Source organism: Melanerpes formicivorus, unplaced genomic scaffold (genome assembly GCF_026170545.1).
Source record: "Melanerpes formicivorus ecotype bairdi unplaced genomic scaffold, bMelFor1.0.p_v2 SCAF_6, whole genome shotgun sequence".
NCBI lineage: Eukaryota > Metazoa > Chordata > Aves > Piciformes > Picidae > Melanerpes > Melanerpes formicivorus.
Genome location: NW_027142358.1, coordinates 8,350,484 through 8,364,067, shown reverse-complemented (window position 1 = coordinate 8,364,067; position 13,584 = coordinate 8,350,484). Strand labels below are relative to the sequence as shown.

The 13,584-nt window shown below is 48.0% G+C and overlaps 1 protein-coding gene across 5 annotated transcripts in view; it reads left to right on the top strand.

The window, feature by feature from the left end:
* Positions 1-11,937, top strand: part of ARMH3 (armadillo like helical domain containing 3) — a 151,679-nt gene extending 139,742 nt beyond the window's left edge. For all 5 annotated transcript variants that reach the window (XM_068139512.1, XM_068139515.1, XM_068139514.1 and 2 more), the window contains 2 exons: positions 2,189-2,305; positions 9,561-11,937. In XM_068139512.1, the coding sequence (XP_067995613.1) occupies positions 2,189-2,305; positions 9,561-9,653 (210 nt within the window). In that variant the 3' untranslated portion in view covers positions 9,654-11,937. The remainder of the gene's footprint in view (positions 1-2,188; positions 2,306-9,560) is intronic.
* The last annotated feature ends 1,647 nt before the right edge of the window (positions 11,938-13,584 follow it).

Here is a 13,584-nt window from a genome sequence, read left to right as displayed (position 1 = left end):
TAGTTGCAGCCTAGAGTAAATAATTTCTGTGGCCAGGAGGCTTTCTTTTATCATTGCTCTTGGCTCTGTGATACTTCTTGCAGCTCCTGCAAACAGGAACAAGGCCAGGCTGAGTTTGGCAATGGCTGTCATTGCAGGGGGGTCTTCTTCTCTGCCGGTGAAGCTGACAAACAGCATTAGCAAATGAGTGCGGAGAGGAGGCTGCGTTCTCGTGCAACAGCAGGACACTGACAGGCTGTTCTTAAATGATGTTGCAGAATACTGATTCCTACCCCTGGCTTGCCTCTGCAGTGCTGGAGGACAGCTGAGCTGCCAGGAGACTCTGCTGTGTAACCATCTCACTTGGGAACTACTTTGGGACCTATTTTTACACTCAGTCCTCATTTGGATGATGCCCTGTGGCTTCTGTCACCTCAGGTCTTAACCTGCTTCTCAGTGGGGCTTTTTTTGAGTGTCTCTGTGCACCACTGCCAAATGTAAAGTTTGGGAGAAACAAGGTTTTGTAGGAACTCTAAGCAAGTGTAGGTTTCTTTAAAGGATGTAAGGACTTCATTCAGTCCTGTACATGAAGGAGCTGCCAGCTCCCTCAAAGGATAATCAAGGGTAGTGTTTGTGTTGTTGGGAGGACAAGAGGAGAAGTAGAAGGGTTCCTTATTGTTCTGGTCACTGCTATCTTAAATCCTCTGCAGTACTTTTCACAGGGTCTTTCTGAGCTGTGATGCCCTGGGCCAGAGCCCTTTTCCTTTGCACCTTACAGAATGTAGTCCCCTTGGCTAGGATCTTTCATGATCAGAGGTTCATATAATGCAATCTTTAGATGTTGATATTCTATGTACCAATCACATTAAATAGTATCTACCTAAGAATGAAGTTCATGTGTTTAAGAGAACTGTTTCCAGCATATGTTTTGCCCAGGAGCACTGAGCTATATAGTTCCTGGTAGGAAGATTATCATTGCTTACCGTCTCACAAATGCTTTGAGGACTGTCTATGTCCATGCAATGTTTGAAGCTAAAAAGCATTGTGGGAGTCCTTGGTGTTCCCTAGCTAGGCAAATTAATAGTTCCATAGAACAGAGATGTGTAACTAAGAATTTACAAGTATAGCCCAGTGCTGGGAGCCAGGACAAGGCAGTAATGCAAGCTGGAGTGCTTTGGTTGCAGTGAAGGCAGGTAATACAATACCTCCTGATCAGAAAGACCTGGATTTGTCTCCATCTGTTTCCCAAACCAGAGTCTGTACCAGAGTTGGTCTTCTCCTAGTGCGTGTTAGAAGCTTGCTCCTGTCAGGAGAGAAGTGCAGTGCTCTGTATGGAAGCTGAGCTGAGCAGCTGTAGAAGGTGGTGGTTTAGCAGGTTGTGAATGGTGTTTAGATAGCCAGGAGGTAGGTCTGCTGGCAGAACTAGCATTGGAAAGGCCATGGAGTCAGACTAACCTGTGTTTACATAGTGCCTGCTGTGTTACATGTGGGTGTACACATGGCAGTTAGCTGCTTAATTTAATGAGATCCTGCTGCTATCACAGACTCACAGAAATATTCAGGTTGGAAAAGACCCTCAGGATCACCAAGTCCAACCAATAACCCTACTCTGCAAAGTTCACCCCCAAAACCATATCCTCAAGCACCACATCCTAACAACCCTTAAACACATTCAGGGTTGGTGACTCAGCCACCTCCCTGGGCAGCACATTCCAATGCCTGACCACTCTTGCTGTGAAAAAAATTTTCCTAATGTTCAGTCTAAACCTACCCAGTCATAGCTTGAGGCCATTCCCTCTTGTTCTATCACTAATCACCTGTGAGAAGAGACCAGCACCAGCCTCTCTACAATGTCCTTTCACGTAGTTGTAAAGAGCAATGAGGTCTCCCCTCAGCCTCCTCTTTTCCAAACTAAACAGTCTGAGCTCCTTCAGTTGCTCTTCGTAAGATTTACTCTCCAGTCATAGATATTGGCTCATCACTGCTCTTATGAATAGAGAAATCCTGCAGATTTGAATCCTGTTCCTCACTGGCATTAGGAGACTTCAGAGGCCACCTCTGTGTTATTAGCCATGAGCCAAATGTCGGCTGCTAAAGCCATGAACGTTGCAAAACGAAGTGCCAGAGCTGTGGTCTACGTCAAGCTTGCTCCTCCCTGCTGAGCCATGTGGATGCTGACTCCTGTGCTGTATTTGGCTGTCTGTGGCAGGTTCTGGAAGTGGTGCGGTCCAACTATGACACGCTGACCTTGAAGCTGCAGGACGGGCTGGACCAGTACGAGCGCTACTCAGAACAGCATAAAGAGGCTGCCTTCTTCAAAGAGCTGGTAAGCTGCCTTGGTTCTGCAGGATCAACCACCCTTTACTAGAGCCTGTGCTTACAGCCTGGGCAGTGCACTTGGGGGTATAGCAGAGCAGCTGTGCTACTCCACTGGGCTGCCTCCGAAGACGAGGCAGGAATAGGATCTGAACAGATGCCGCATGTCTCAGCAGATCTGAAAGTCCTCTGGAGCTCCCTGCCCAGAAATACATGGCTGGGTAGAGGAACCACTAGACTGCTCAGACCAGCAGCTGAACAGTCCATCTCTGTCTCTTCTGCCATGGAGATCCACTGTGCTTTGTGGTGGCTAATTTGCCTGATGCTGCCGCTCTGTGTTTAGCACACAGAGGGACTTAGCCTTTTTGCTGCTGTTAAGGGGACCACCAAGTATGGGACTGAGCAGAACATGTGGCGCTGCTGGGATCTGTGCCTGCTCATTGCTTTCCTCCCTCATTCACAAAATAGGGTTCCCAAGCAAAGAAAGCAAAAGCATTCTCCTGAAATGTCTTCTTCTGTCAGAGGAGAAGACTCACAAAAACAATATAGCAAAGACAAAAGTGAGTCCAAATAACTTGGGTTGGTATTTATGTTCTTCAGCAAACCAGCTTGCTCACCCTGCTCCAGGGAGTCCCAGGGGAACATTTTCTTGCCTGACGTCCACATCACCAAGGAAGGAATGTTCTTGTAGTTGCTGGTATCTGAGAGGAGCCTGGCTTTCTTCACTTTTGAATCATTACAGCAAAAGGAGAGATCTCTGCCTCTGGCAGCTTCCTCCACCAGTTTGAGAGCTGATTCTCTCTCCCAGCTCTGTCCTTGCTGATTGATGAGTAATTGGTGCCTGCCCACTCCGTCACGAGCCTGCACGAGTTTGGGAATGTTATGCCTCCCTCTGTCTACTCTGCTCCAGAGCAGGCACACATGAATGGATTTGCTTTCTTCTGTAGAATACTTTTTAATGGGAGTTTTTGGTCATTCTGTCCCTGCTGTTGAGTAGCACACAAGCAAAGCCGCTTGCAATCACTTTCATGCAATTTTTCTGTGTTCTTTTTTTGCCCATTTTTGCCCCTCTGCCCTGCTGTTTGATACCGTATCTGGAATGCATGTGAAGAAATCTGCCCATAGCCTTCCTGTGACACAGGCTTCTCCTTTTGCTGTGCCCTGAAAATAAGTCACACTCATATTTCTGTTTTCATCTGTTCTGTCCCAAGGGCTCCTGCCTGCCTCAGCCAGCATCTCCTTCCCCAGCCTCTTGGCCACATAACTGCTCAGCTTCCTGCATGCCCCACTTTCCACTTGGCCTGGCAGAAACTCAGGCTGATCATGCCAATTGATTAAAATGACATTCTCAGTCCTGAGATCATCACAGCTACAAAAGACTTCAGCTCAAATAATTTGTAGCCTGATTTATTATTATTATTATTAGTAGTAGTAGTAGTTATGAAATCCCAATTTTGCATCATTATCTGTTTAGCATAACCAGTCCTTCCTCAACTCCCTCCTGAAGACTGCCTGTCCATGTACCCCTGGGTCCCTCTTCTCAAAAGCATATGAAAGCCTGAATAATTACTGTCTAAATGTGCTGATTTGACCCAGTTGTGAATCTGTGTAATCCACATTTCTCTAGATGCCCTGAGAATTGGGACCCTATTAAATGTTCTTTACTCACAGCTACAGAAAATCCCCTGCTTTCCATTAAGCCATTCCCTCAACACAGCAGGAAGTCAACCTGATATGTCATGATTTGTCTTCAGCAAACCCAGCTGGATTCCCATCCTCCACACGTGTTTTTTTCCCCCTAGGTGCACAGAAACTGATGGCTTCATTAATTGTTCCAAAAGCCCTTACTCTGCCCTGTCTTCCCCATATCCTCTCCTGACTTGGTTTCCTTTTTGTGAGGCTTCATTCTGGCCTCTGTTCCTGTTCTGATGTTGGGTAGTATCCCCCTCCCCACTGGGTTGTGTTTAACTGCTGAGGTTTGCAGGATTTCATGGAGGCAGCAGAGTGAAGTTGCTGCAGTTCTCTTCATGGGCTCTGCCAAAGGAGCAGGGGCTGATGGTGAGCTACAGGTTTCCAAACTCATGCTGGTCCCATCAGGCCTCCTTGGACAGCATCTGTTTACAAACAATTATTTCCAGATTCTGCTGGTTTTTCTTACCTCTATCTGTGGGATTGCATTAAAGCAAATCTTTCTTGGTGGGGAATGACATGCAGGAGCCATTTTCTTTCTCAGCTGCCTTTTCATCTCTCTGTGCTCCCATTAAGTGGGTGAGCAGGAACTTCCCTGAGCCATTCTCTTGGCTCCTTTATGCTTAGAAATCTTGTTCTCACTCCTTTGACGTGCTTTGCTAATGCACTGCTTCACTTCTCTGCCTTTGCCTCAGTGCTACTCTTTCTTGTTAATCCCAAAGAAAAATTGTCTTTCTTCTCCCAGTCCCCTTTCAAAGAAGCTTTCAAAGGCCTGCCACTCTGCAGCCACATTGTGGTAGAAGGTGATGTGCAGTGTGTTATCAGCTGGGTTTTCTGGCCTGTTGTGCTGCCTTTGAGGGGCTAAAGGAAGGAAGTTAGGAAGTTTTTTGCCACTTTTTATTTCTTTTCCTTTGAACTCTTAGGGATGTCATTTGGGATCTCTGCTGCTTTGATAGAATGAGTGGTTGGATGTGAGCTTTTGGACCCTTTCATTGCAGTTGGAGGAATGTGTGAACAGAGACTCAGCATCTTTCCAAGCATTCACCGTCTTTGTAGTTGAATAGCTTTCAGCAGAGTCTCAAAATAGGCTGATGAGGGATTGATTTCTGCAGGGGAAATTACACTAATTTGACTTCTAATTAGATGTAGTAGTCAGTGTAAACCTTCCTCCCATTGTACAGATTTCTGAAGAGCTGCTTCTTGATTGGAAACAGGTTTAATTGATGGGGCTTGCTGCAAAGTAGGAGTGTCTGTATGGTGTTGCACATGGCTGGCTATAATGACATAAAACTTAGAACTGAATGTTTTCCTCACGTGCTGAATGCCATCCACTCTTTCATTTGCTTATTGTTCTCCAGGTGATGTCAGCATTTCATGCATTTCCCATTTCTTCAGAGTCTGTAGGTTAAGTGGGATCCAATCTGCTGAGAAGGAGGAAACAATTTTAAAAGCATCTCTGGCCCTAATGTGCTCCATACAGAAGCAAGGGAGGATGCTTGCTTTGCTTTATACCTGCTTAACCAATGAATGTTACAGCTCTCAGCTCACTTCCTGAGGCTGGTTCTGGTCCCTTGTATGAGTAACTCTGCAGAGTTCTGGTAGCTTCCAGGCTAGCAGCCATTTTTGGGCTGCCTGCTGCACCACAAGCTAGGAGGAGTCCTGGGGTGTAGCCTTGTGGATGGAGCAGCTCAGACAGATTGCAGGAAGCTTCCAAAGTTATCCTTGTTACAGGCTGACGCTTCCCTGAGTCTGTGTCTAGCTTTCCAACCCAGAAAAGGGAGATGAGCTCTGACTCCCATGTGCTGAGCCCTGGTGCTGGGGATAATTTGATTTAACTCTGATTTGAACTGTTCTTACCTTTTAAACTGGTTGGCTCAGAGCTGCCTGCTTTCTCACAGCAGAAGAAATGCTGGGCAGAGGTTTTGTGGTGGGCTGAAGTTTTCCCCCAGTGTTAACTTTGCCAGACTAACTCAGTTAGAAGCAAATGAAGCTGTATTTACAAGCAAGAGCTACACTCTACAATGGAATGCAATGAATATGTACAAAATACACAGTATTTACAATATTATACAGATATTTGCAATTAGCAAACAACACAAAAAGCTCCCTGGTCAGAGACCAGGGAAACCCTTCCACTGTTGTCCCCCAGCCTTCCCCTGTCCCACGAGAGAGAGAGCCAGAGAGAAAGCAGTGGGTTAGACTTAACAATTTCAGCCAAGGCCAGCCAACAAAGGCCAATGGCATCCTGGCCTGTATCAGGAACAGTGTGGCCAGCAAGAGCAGGGAGGTCATTCTGCCCCTGAACTAAGCACTGGTTATGCCACACTTCGAGTGCTGTGTCCAGTTCTGGGCCCCTCAGTTTAGGAAAGATGTTGACTCACTGGACCTTGCCCAGAGAAGGGCAACAAAGCTGGGGAGGGGTTTGGAGCACAAGCCCTATGAGGAGAGGCTGAGGGAGCTGGGGTTGCTTAGCCTGGAGAAGAGGAGGCTCAGGGGAGACCTTATTGCTCTCTACAGCTACCTGAAGGGAGGTTGTAGACAGGCAGAGGCTGGTCTCTTCTCCCAGGCAACCAGCACCAGAACAAGAGGACACAGTCTCAAGCTGCACCAGGGGAGGTTAAGGCTGGATGTTAGGAAGAAGTTCTTCATAGAAAGAGTGATTGGCTATTGGAATGGGCTGCCCAGGGAGGTGGTGGAGTCACCATCATTGGGGGTGCTTAGGAAGAGACTGGATGGGGTGCTTGGTGCCATGGTTTAGTTGATTAGATGGTGTTGGATGATAGGTTGGACTTGATGATCTCAAAAGTCTTTTCCAATCTGGTCTGGTCTGATCTGGTCCATTCCATTCCATTCCATTCCATTCCATTCCATTCCATTCCATTCCATTCCATTCCATTCCATTCCATTCCATTCCATTCCATTCCATTCCATTCCAACAAGCAAGTTAATCTCTCCCAAGCAAAGCCAAACAGCAGAGATCAGGAAAGAAGAAAAAATTGTTCAGGTACATCCCATCTTATTCTAGATATTTATTCAATGAATTTGTCTAAGATAATCTTTTGTTTTCTTTTTTTACACCCAATAGTGATTTATTTACATTTTTCTACTTTTCTGCTCAAAATCTGTAACTAAATTTTAAAGGCATAGCCTAAAACCACCACAGGTTTGTGAAGTGTAGGAATCATCTTGTGTGTTATTACCACACTCACTCCTCTCCCCAACTTGAGTTAAAGCAAAGTCCATCTAGACTGCTCTTGACCAAAGTTTGTGTCTAAGCTCCTCTTTAAACCTAATGCTGTCCTTAGGTGAAAACAGCTCCACACTGGCCCCAGGTGATCTGCTCTGCTGCTTCATAACCCATATGGGTAAAAGTATTGCCTTTTTTTCCCAGTGCAAATCTTCTTTGTCTTAGATTAAGCAAAGTATTTCTTGCCCCATCCCTGGGGAGCCAGAGAAATATTACTCACTGTTCTCTTTCTGACCTCATTTTACATATTGGAGAGTGTTTGCACTATTCCTGCTAAACTCTCTCCTTGCAAACTGAACAGGCTTAATTTCTTGTGCTCTACCCCATAGGTGCAATTTCTGCTAAGATCAGTGTCCTCATCAAATGCCACTCCAGTCTCCCTTTCTGAGAGTCTCCCTTTCCCTCTTGTAGAGGCTGCTACCACATCCTTCTTGGAGAGCTTGGTGTATTGGGCATCTCCTACTGCTGGTGCCTGGCCCCTCGCAGCAGCTGCTGAGACCAGGAGCTCATTTCTGCTCGTACTTTCTGTTGCTGGCACCCATAGAAATGCTTCTAGTAAGGGTCAGGATGGTGGCTTACACAGCACGTAGCTTCTGCCCCTTTTCTGCAGGCAGTCCCATTCTCCAGGGCAGAGGCATCTCCTCATCTGTTTAGCCATGTGGTTCTCCTCTTGTCAGAACTAACTGGATCACTGAGCTGAGGAGCACTTAGCATGATTGAGACCAAATCCTGTCAGTGGGGCTCCTGTCTCCTGGCAGGGAGACAGCCCAATGCAAACCAGTGTTCCGGACACCACTTGCAGTGGTGTTTAACACAGGCTATAACCTGTGGTTGTCTTACAAGACATGATCCCAAACTATTTCAGCCCCAGTGGGGGGTCACTGGGCTTTATTGCACAGCTTTCCCTATTAACCTTCCATGTTTTGATTTGCTTCCCACTCTCACACATTTTGGATTTCTGGGAGCTTTCTGCCTTGCTTTTATTTCTCACCAGGGCAGTGAGTGAAACTCTCAGCAGTATGAACTTTCTCTTCCAGCCCCCAGTGTTGGATTCCTTATTTTGCTTCTATATAATTTCCTGCCCCCCACCCAAGTGCTTTTAAAAAAGTACAGAACACTAACCAGGTCAGCAGCAACCTTATTATCACAGGCTCCGAGTCTCTGGGAACTGTAATCCCGTGGTTTGCATGAGCTTGTGTCAGTTTTGCTTGCTCTCACTGCTGCACAGTCACTGACAACAGATCATGTTTGACTTTGTTTTTTGGTTGCTGAGTGCAGCTGAGACTGAGCCCAGTCTGAGGCCTCTCTGCTTGGCCAACCAGTCTGCAGGCATGCAGGGGGGAGGGAAGCTGCTGTGCACCAGGATTGCCCAGCTCCTCCTCACAGACTCTGCAAGTGACCAGAAGTCCAGGAACTGTCGAGGAATAAAGGTGTCTGTTCTTCTAGTGAGCCAGCTTCAAGTGTAAGGCACTTGGCACAGAGTGCAAACAGCTGGCTGTGAACCCATGTTTTTCTGCCAGCTTGGGTGATAATTTGTGTTCACAACTCAGCAGCATGGCTCCTGTCCTTTCCTTGACTCCCTGTCATTGGCTCTGCAGGTTCTGGAGCAGGGCAGAGGCTGTGGCACTGCATTCATCCAAGAGAATGCTGGATGGTGTTCCAATGGGAACTGGTAGAAAGCGCTCTTCCAGCTTGCAGCCTGGAAGCACTCACTTCTCTGATCACTTTGCCCCAGAACAGGAAACATATCATAGTTCATGCATCCACACAGAGCATCCTCTCCCATCCCTCTTTCATTTGGAACTGACTGTTTAGAAGGGCTTGTAGCAATGGGATGAGGGCAATGGTTTGAAATTGGTTCAGGGTAGATTTGGGTTGGACATAAGGTGGAGGTTCTTTACAATGAAATACTGGAACAGGTTGCCCAGAGAGACAGTTAAGGCCTTATCCCTGGAGACACTTGGGGTCAAAATTCATGGGGCCCTGAGCAACCTGATCTAGTTGAAGATGTTCCTGCTTGCTGCAGCGGGGTGGACAAGATGACCTTTAAAGGTCCCTTTCAACACGATACATTCTGTGATTCTGTGACTCTCCTTGCTGGGATGTCACTGCAGGCAATTCCTGCTGTTCCAGGAGCCAGAGAATCCTCAGGTATTCCTTGCTAAGCTGGAGTCTCAGTGAGAGCTGGCAGCAGTGAGTTCTCTGGGGCCATAGCAGCATGCCAGAGGGTTTCCTGCTGAACTTGGAGGTCAGCTGCATCAAAGCTGACATGCTTACAGGGAGCCAGGAAGGGTCACTTGGCTAAAATGTCTTGTTTTGCCTCTGCCAGGTGCGGTCCATCAGCATCAACGTGAGAAAGAACCTTGCTTTCAACACACTGAGCCAGGAGCTGCTGCTGAAGGAGTTCTCTACCATCTCTTGAAGCTGGGCCACAGCCTCTGCGCAGGGCTGAGCAGAGACAGGGTCTGCCTGGGCAGGGACACCATAGAGCTGCAGCCTTCCCCTGCAGGAGGGACTGTGTTTCTTGCAGGGGAGAGCCTTGCTGTTGTGTGTTTGATCCGCCAGGCATGTGTTTGAGCAGGGATGATTGGCACATTGAGGAGGAAGCTGTTTTGTAAGGTGTCATGGGGGTTGGCAGCCGTTCCTGTGACGTAGCAGTGGGAGATTCCCTCCACAGCCCCAGAGAAGATGCACTGGAAACCTTTGCAGCAGAGCTGGGAAAAGCTCACAGCCAAAACAATAAAACTGGTCCAGCTGTGTGAGACAGTTCTGCACTGAGATCTCACATCTGCTCTGTGGGGGAAGCTGTGATCCCGGGGGAGGGCTGTTCTTTTCTGTCAGCCTGGATCAGCCTGCCCTCCTGCCAATGCAGGAATGGCTTTGGGGTATAAAACCTTTCCCCAAGGAGCATGCCCTGCTCACTGCTGGCTTCTCCTGTCAGAAGGTGTCACTGGAACCGCGGCCTCGGATTACTGGAGAAGAAGAAATTGTGTCACCAAGGCCCTTCGCTTACAGGGTTCTGTCTGAGCCACTATACAAAACTATGGGGCATCAAACAGAGCACTTGGAACTGAAGACAAACTCTGCTTGGGGTCCCTGTCACTTCTGGTAGCCCAGCTCATCTCTGCTATTTCCAAGGTTGAGGGACGTTTTTAGATGCTCCTTTTTCATGGGACAAATGACAAGCTGAGTCCCTACCCACCACTCCCCGTATTGCCCACCAGAGACTGCATTGTGACAATCCTCCTCTTCCTCACAGGATCATCTGCCTTGCACCTGTTTGCAAGTGCCTGGTGACCTTCCTGAAGTAAGAAGTCCCTTTGTGTGTAGCACACAATTAAAACACAGATGGAGAAATAGTTCACTTCACTTTCTCACTTGCTCTTCCCTTTTCACCAAGCGACTTGCAGCGCTGTAGCCTACTGAGAGCTTCTGTGGGGTAATTCTCTCAAATTAGTTGGGGGTTGATTTCAACCCATCACAGCTTCCTAAGGAGGAGCTCCAGGGGGATGTTCTGGGGCACAAGGAGACCTTTCTGTTCCAGGAACAGTGTTTCAGAGGTGCCCAGGTCAGAGGTGCTGTGTCAGGCTGCCGACTCAGGAACATGCTGCATAAAGACCCATTCCCTCTTCGTGCATTTTCAGCTCCCAGCAGTGATGCTAACATCTGGCCTGACTTGGTGGACTGAAGCAGAGAAGTTATTTACATCCCAGATCCACTTTTTTCTTCTTCCTTTTTTTTTTTTTTCCTGTAGAAAACAGGTTTTTTTGGGGGAAAAAAAAGTGCCTAGTTCTGCTCTTACCCCCTAGGTTAGAGTACTGTGAGTGATGTGAGTGTCCTGCTCATTTACTACCATTTTTAGACAAGGCTTATTCATGCTAATGTGATAATTGTGTTAATGATTCATCCTTACCTGCTATGAGCACAGGGAACTGAAAGCTGTGCCCTTGGCCACCCTCTGGGCACAGCACCTGATGAAGACCATACATTTTCCTTAGGAGCACTGGCTTCTCCCAACAGAGGATACTTTGCTTCAGCATGGAATTGTCTGGCTTTTATCAGCTAAGCCAGGCTCTTATTTGCTTTCTGCTGTGCAAATGTGTAGAAATGTGTACATGTCAGAGGGACAGTGCGTGGGAGAGCAAGCAGGCTCCATAGAACCATTCTGCTTGAGAACAGGCCAGGGCATGTAGAAGGAGGCAGCTTCTCTGGTGAAGAATAAGTAGAAATGTATCACAATGTTGTCCGTGTGCGTGAGGAGCCCTTGCTGGACAGCCTCTCCTCTGAGGGGAAGGAGTTTCTTCTAAAGGGGGCTCAAGTTGCTTCCTTGAGCTGCAACCCCAGCATCACTGCTGCTGTTGGAACATCAAGTCACCCAGCTGTCCACATGTCTCCTTTTCTCTGATCCTGCTTGGGCTGAGACTAGGCAGATACACAAAAGAGTAGGGGCTGAGTCTGGGATTTGCAGCTCTTCCCTCTGGGCTCACCTGTGGAGGGCCCTGCTGTCCCATGGCACTCCCTTGCTGGGATGAACTGAGAAGCCCGGGCTGCGACTGGGAGCTGCTCCTCAGCTCAGCCCCTCATGCACGACTGAGCTGAGGAGAACTGTGACACACGTCCTGCTGTCACACTGTTGCTGAACCAAGCACTGTAAATGGATGTACATACAAACCTAGAGCTCAATAAAGAGCAGAGCCCTGCCTTGGCTGCTGTGCAGTGTTTGTCCTTAACAGAGAGGAGAGTGGGGTTGCTATGGGGGTGGCCTTGTCTCCATTTGGTGGCATGCTGGCTGCAGCAGCGCTGTAGCTTGCCCTCGATCTCTTCCTGCCTGTGCAGAGGAGGTTGTGGTACTGCTCTTTGATGCCTCCTCCTTGGTCCAGGCTGCAGGTACCAGCCAGTAGTCAGCAGCCCTCTGCTTCCTACATGCGCTCTGGCACTGCCAGTAAGGAAAATAAGAGCAAGGCAGGGAGCCTGAGTGAGGGATGCAGACATCTGCCTGTGCACGGTATGGTGCTCTCCTCTGCTGCTGTGGTGCCAGCAAACTCCTGCTCACACATTCTGCTGCAGATTTGACCATTTTGGTAGACACCCTACTACTGCTACTTGTGTTTTGAGGCCAGCTTGAGCTGAGCAAAAAAGTCCTTTAACTCCAAGATTCAGCCTCAGGACGTGGCTGATGGCCCCAAACTTTCCCATATCTGATCTGAGCTGCTGAGTGTATTTTATATCTAATTCATAACTCAGTCTATTATTGGAAAACCTGGTCTTGATGCTTAGGGAATGTGTGGAGAAATCAGATTGCTGTCTTTAAATTAGGCAGCTGCTGCAGTGAGACAAATATTTTACAAAATAACGACCAAGTTCTGGAGGAGAAAAATTGAGTTGGAGCTAAACTTTGGAGTGAGTTATTAAAAATTGATTTGTAAATGCCACTGTGATTTTTTGGTATCATCTCTTCTTCCCCAGCTCCTGCAGGCCCCATTTTTCATGCAGACTCAAGCCAGAGGCAGCTCCTGAGGAGCTGAGTCTTCCCTGACAGGTTGCAAGTTGTCAGGGGAGGCACCGCAGCTTGGGCACAGGGTACCAGTTGGAGGCCGGTGGGAAGAGCCAGCTGCCTGTGATGGTTTGGCTGCTCTTTGGAGGTGCCAGGAGTAGGTAACACCAGACCCCTGAGTTTCATGTGTATCATCCAGAGAGCAGTGTGCATCTTTGCCCACCTGCTCTGTTTGGTTTTCAGGTTTCTTCATCCTCTTCCTTGTCATAGCTGTTAGCTGCTGAGATCCTATCCATGTGGTGTGGGGGCTGTATCTATAGGATTGAGCCTCATGTATGCATGTCTTGGTGTCACTTTCTTCTCCCTGCCTGAAGAATTGCCTGCTCTGGGCCCCTCAGTTTGACAGGGACAGGGAACTGCTTGAAAGAGTCCAGCACAGAGCCACAAAATGATTAAGGGAGTGGAACATCTTCCTTATGAGGAGAGACTGAGGGAGCTGGGGCTCTTCAGCTTAGAGAGGAGGAGACTGAGAGGTGACCTCATTAATGTTTGTAAGTATGTAAAGGGTGAGTGCCAAGAGGATGGAGCCAAGCTCTGCTAGGTGATGCCCAATGAGAGGACAAGGGGCAATGGGGGGAAGCTGAGGCATAGGAAGTTCCATGGAAACAGGAGGAATTTTTTTTTCACTGTGACAGGACACAGGAGCAGGCTGCCCAGGGGGGCTGTGGAGTTTCCCTCTCTGGAGATATTCAAGACCCCCTGGATGTGTTCCTGTGTGATCTGGTCTAGGTGATCCTGCTCTGGCAGAGGGGCTGGACTGGATGATCTTTTGAGGTCCCTTCCAGTCCCTAACGTTCTG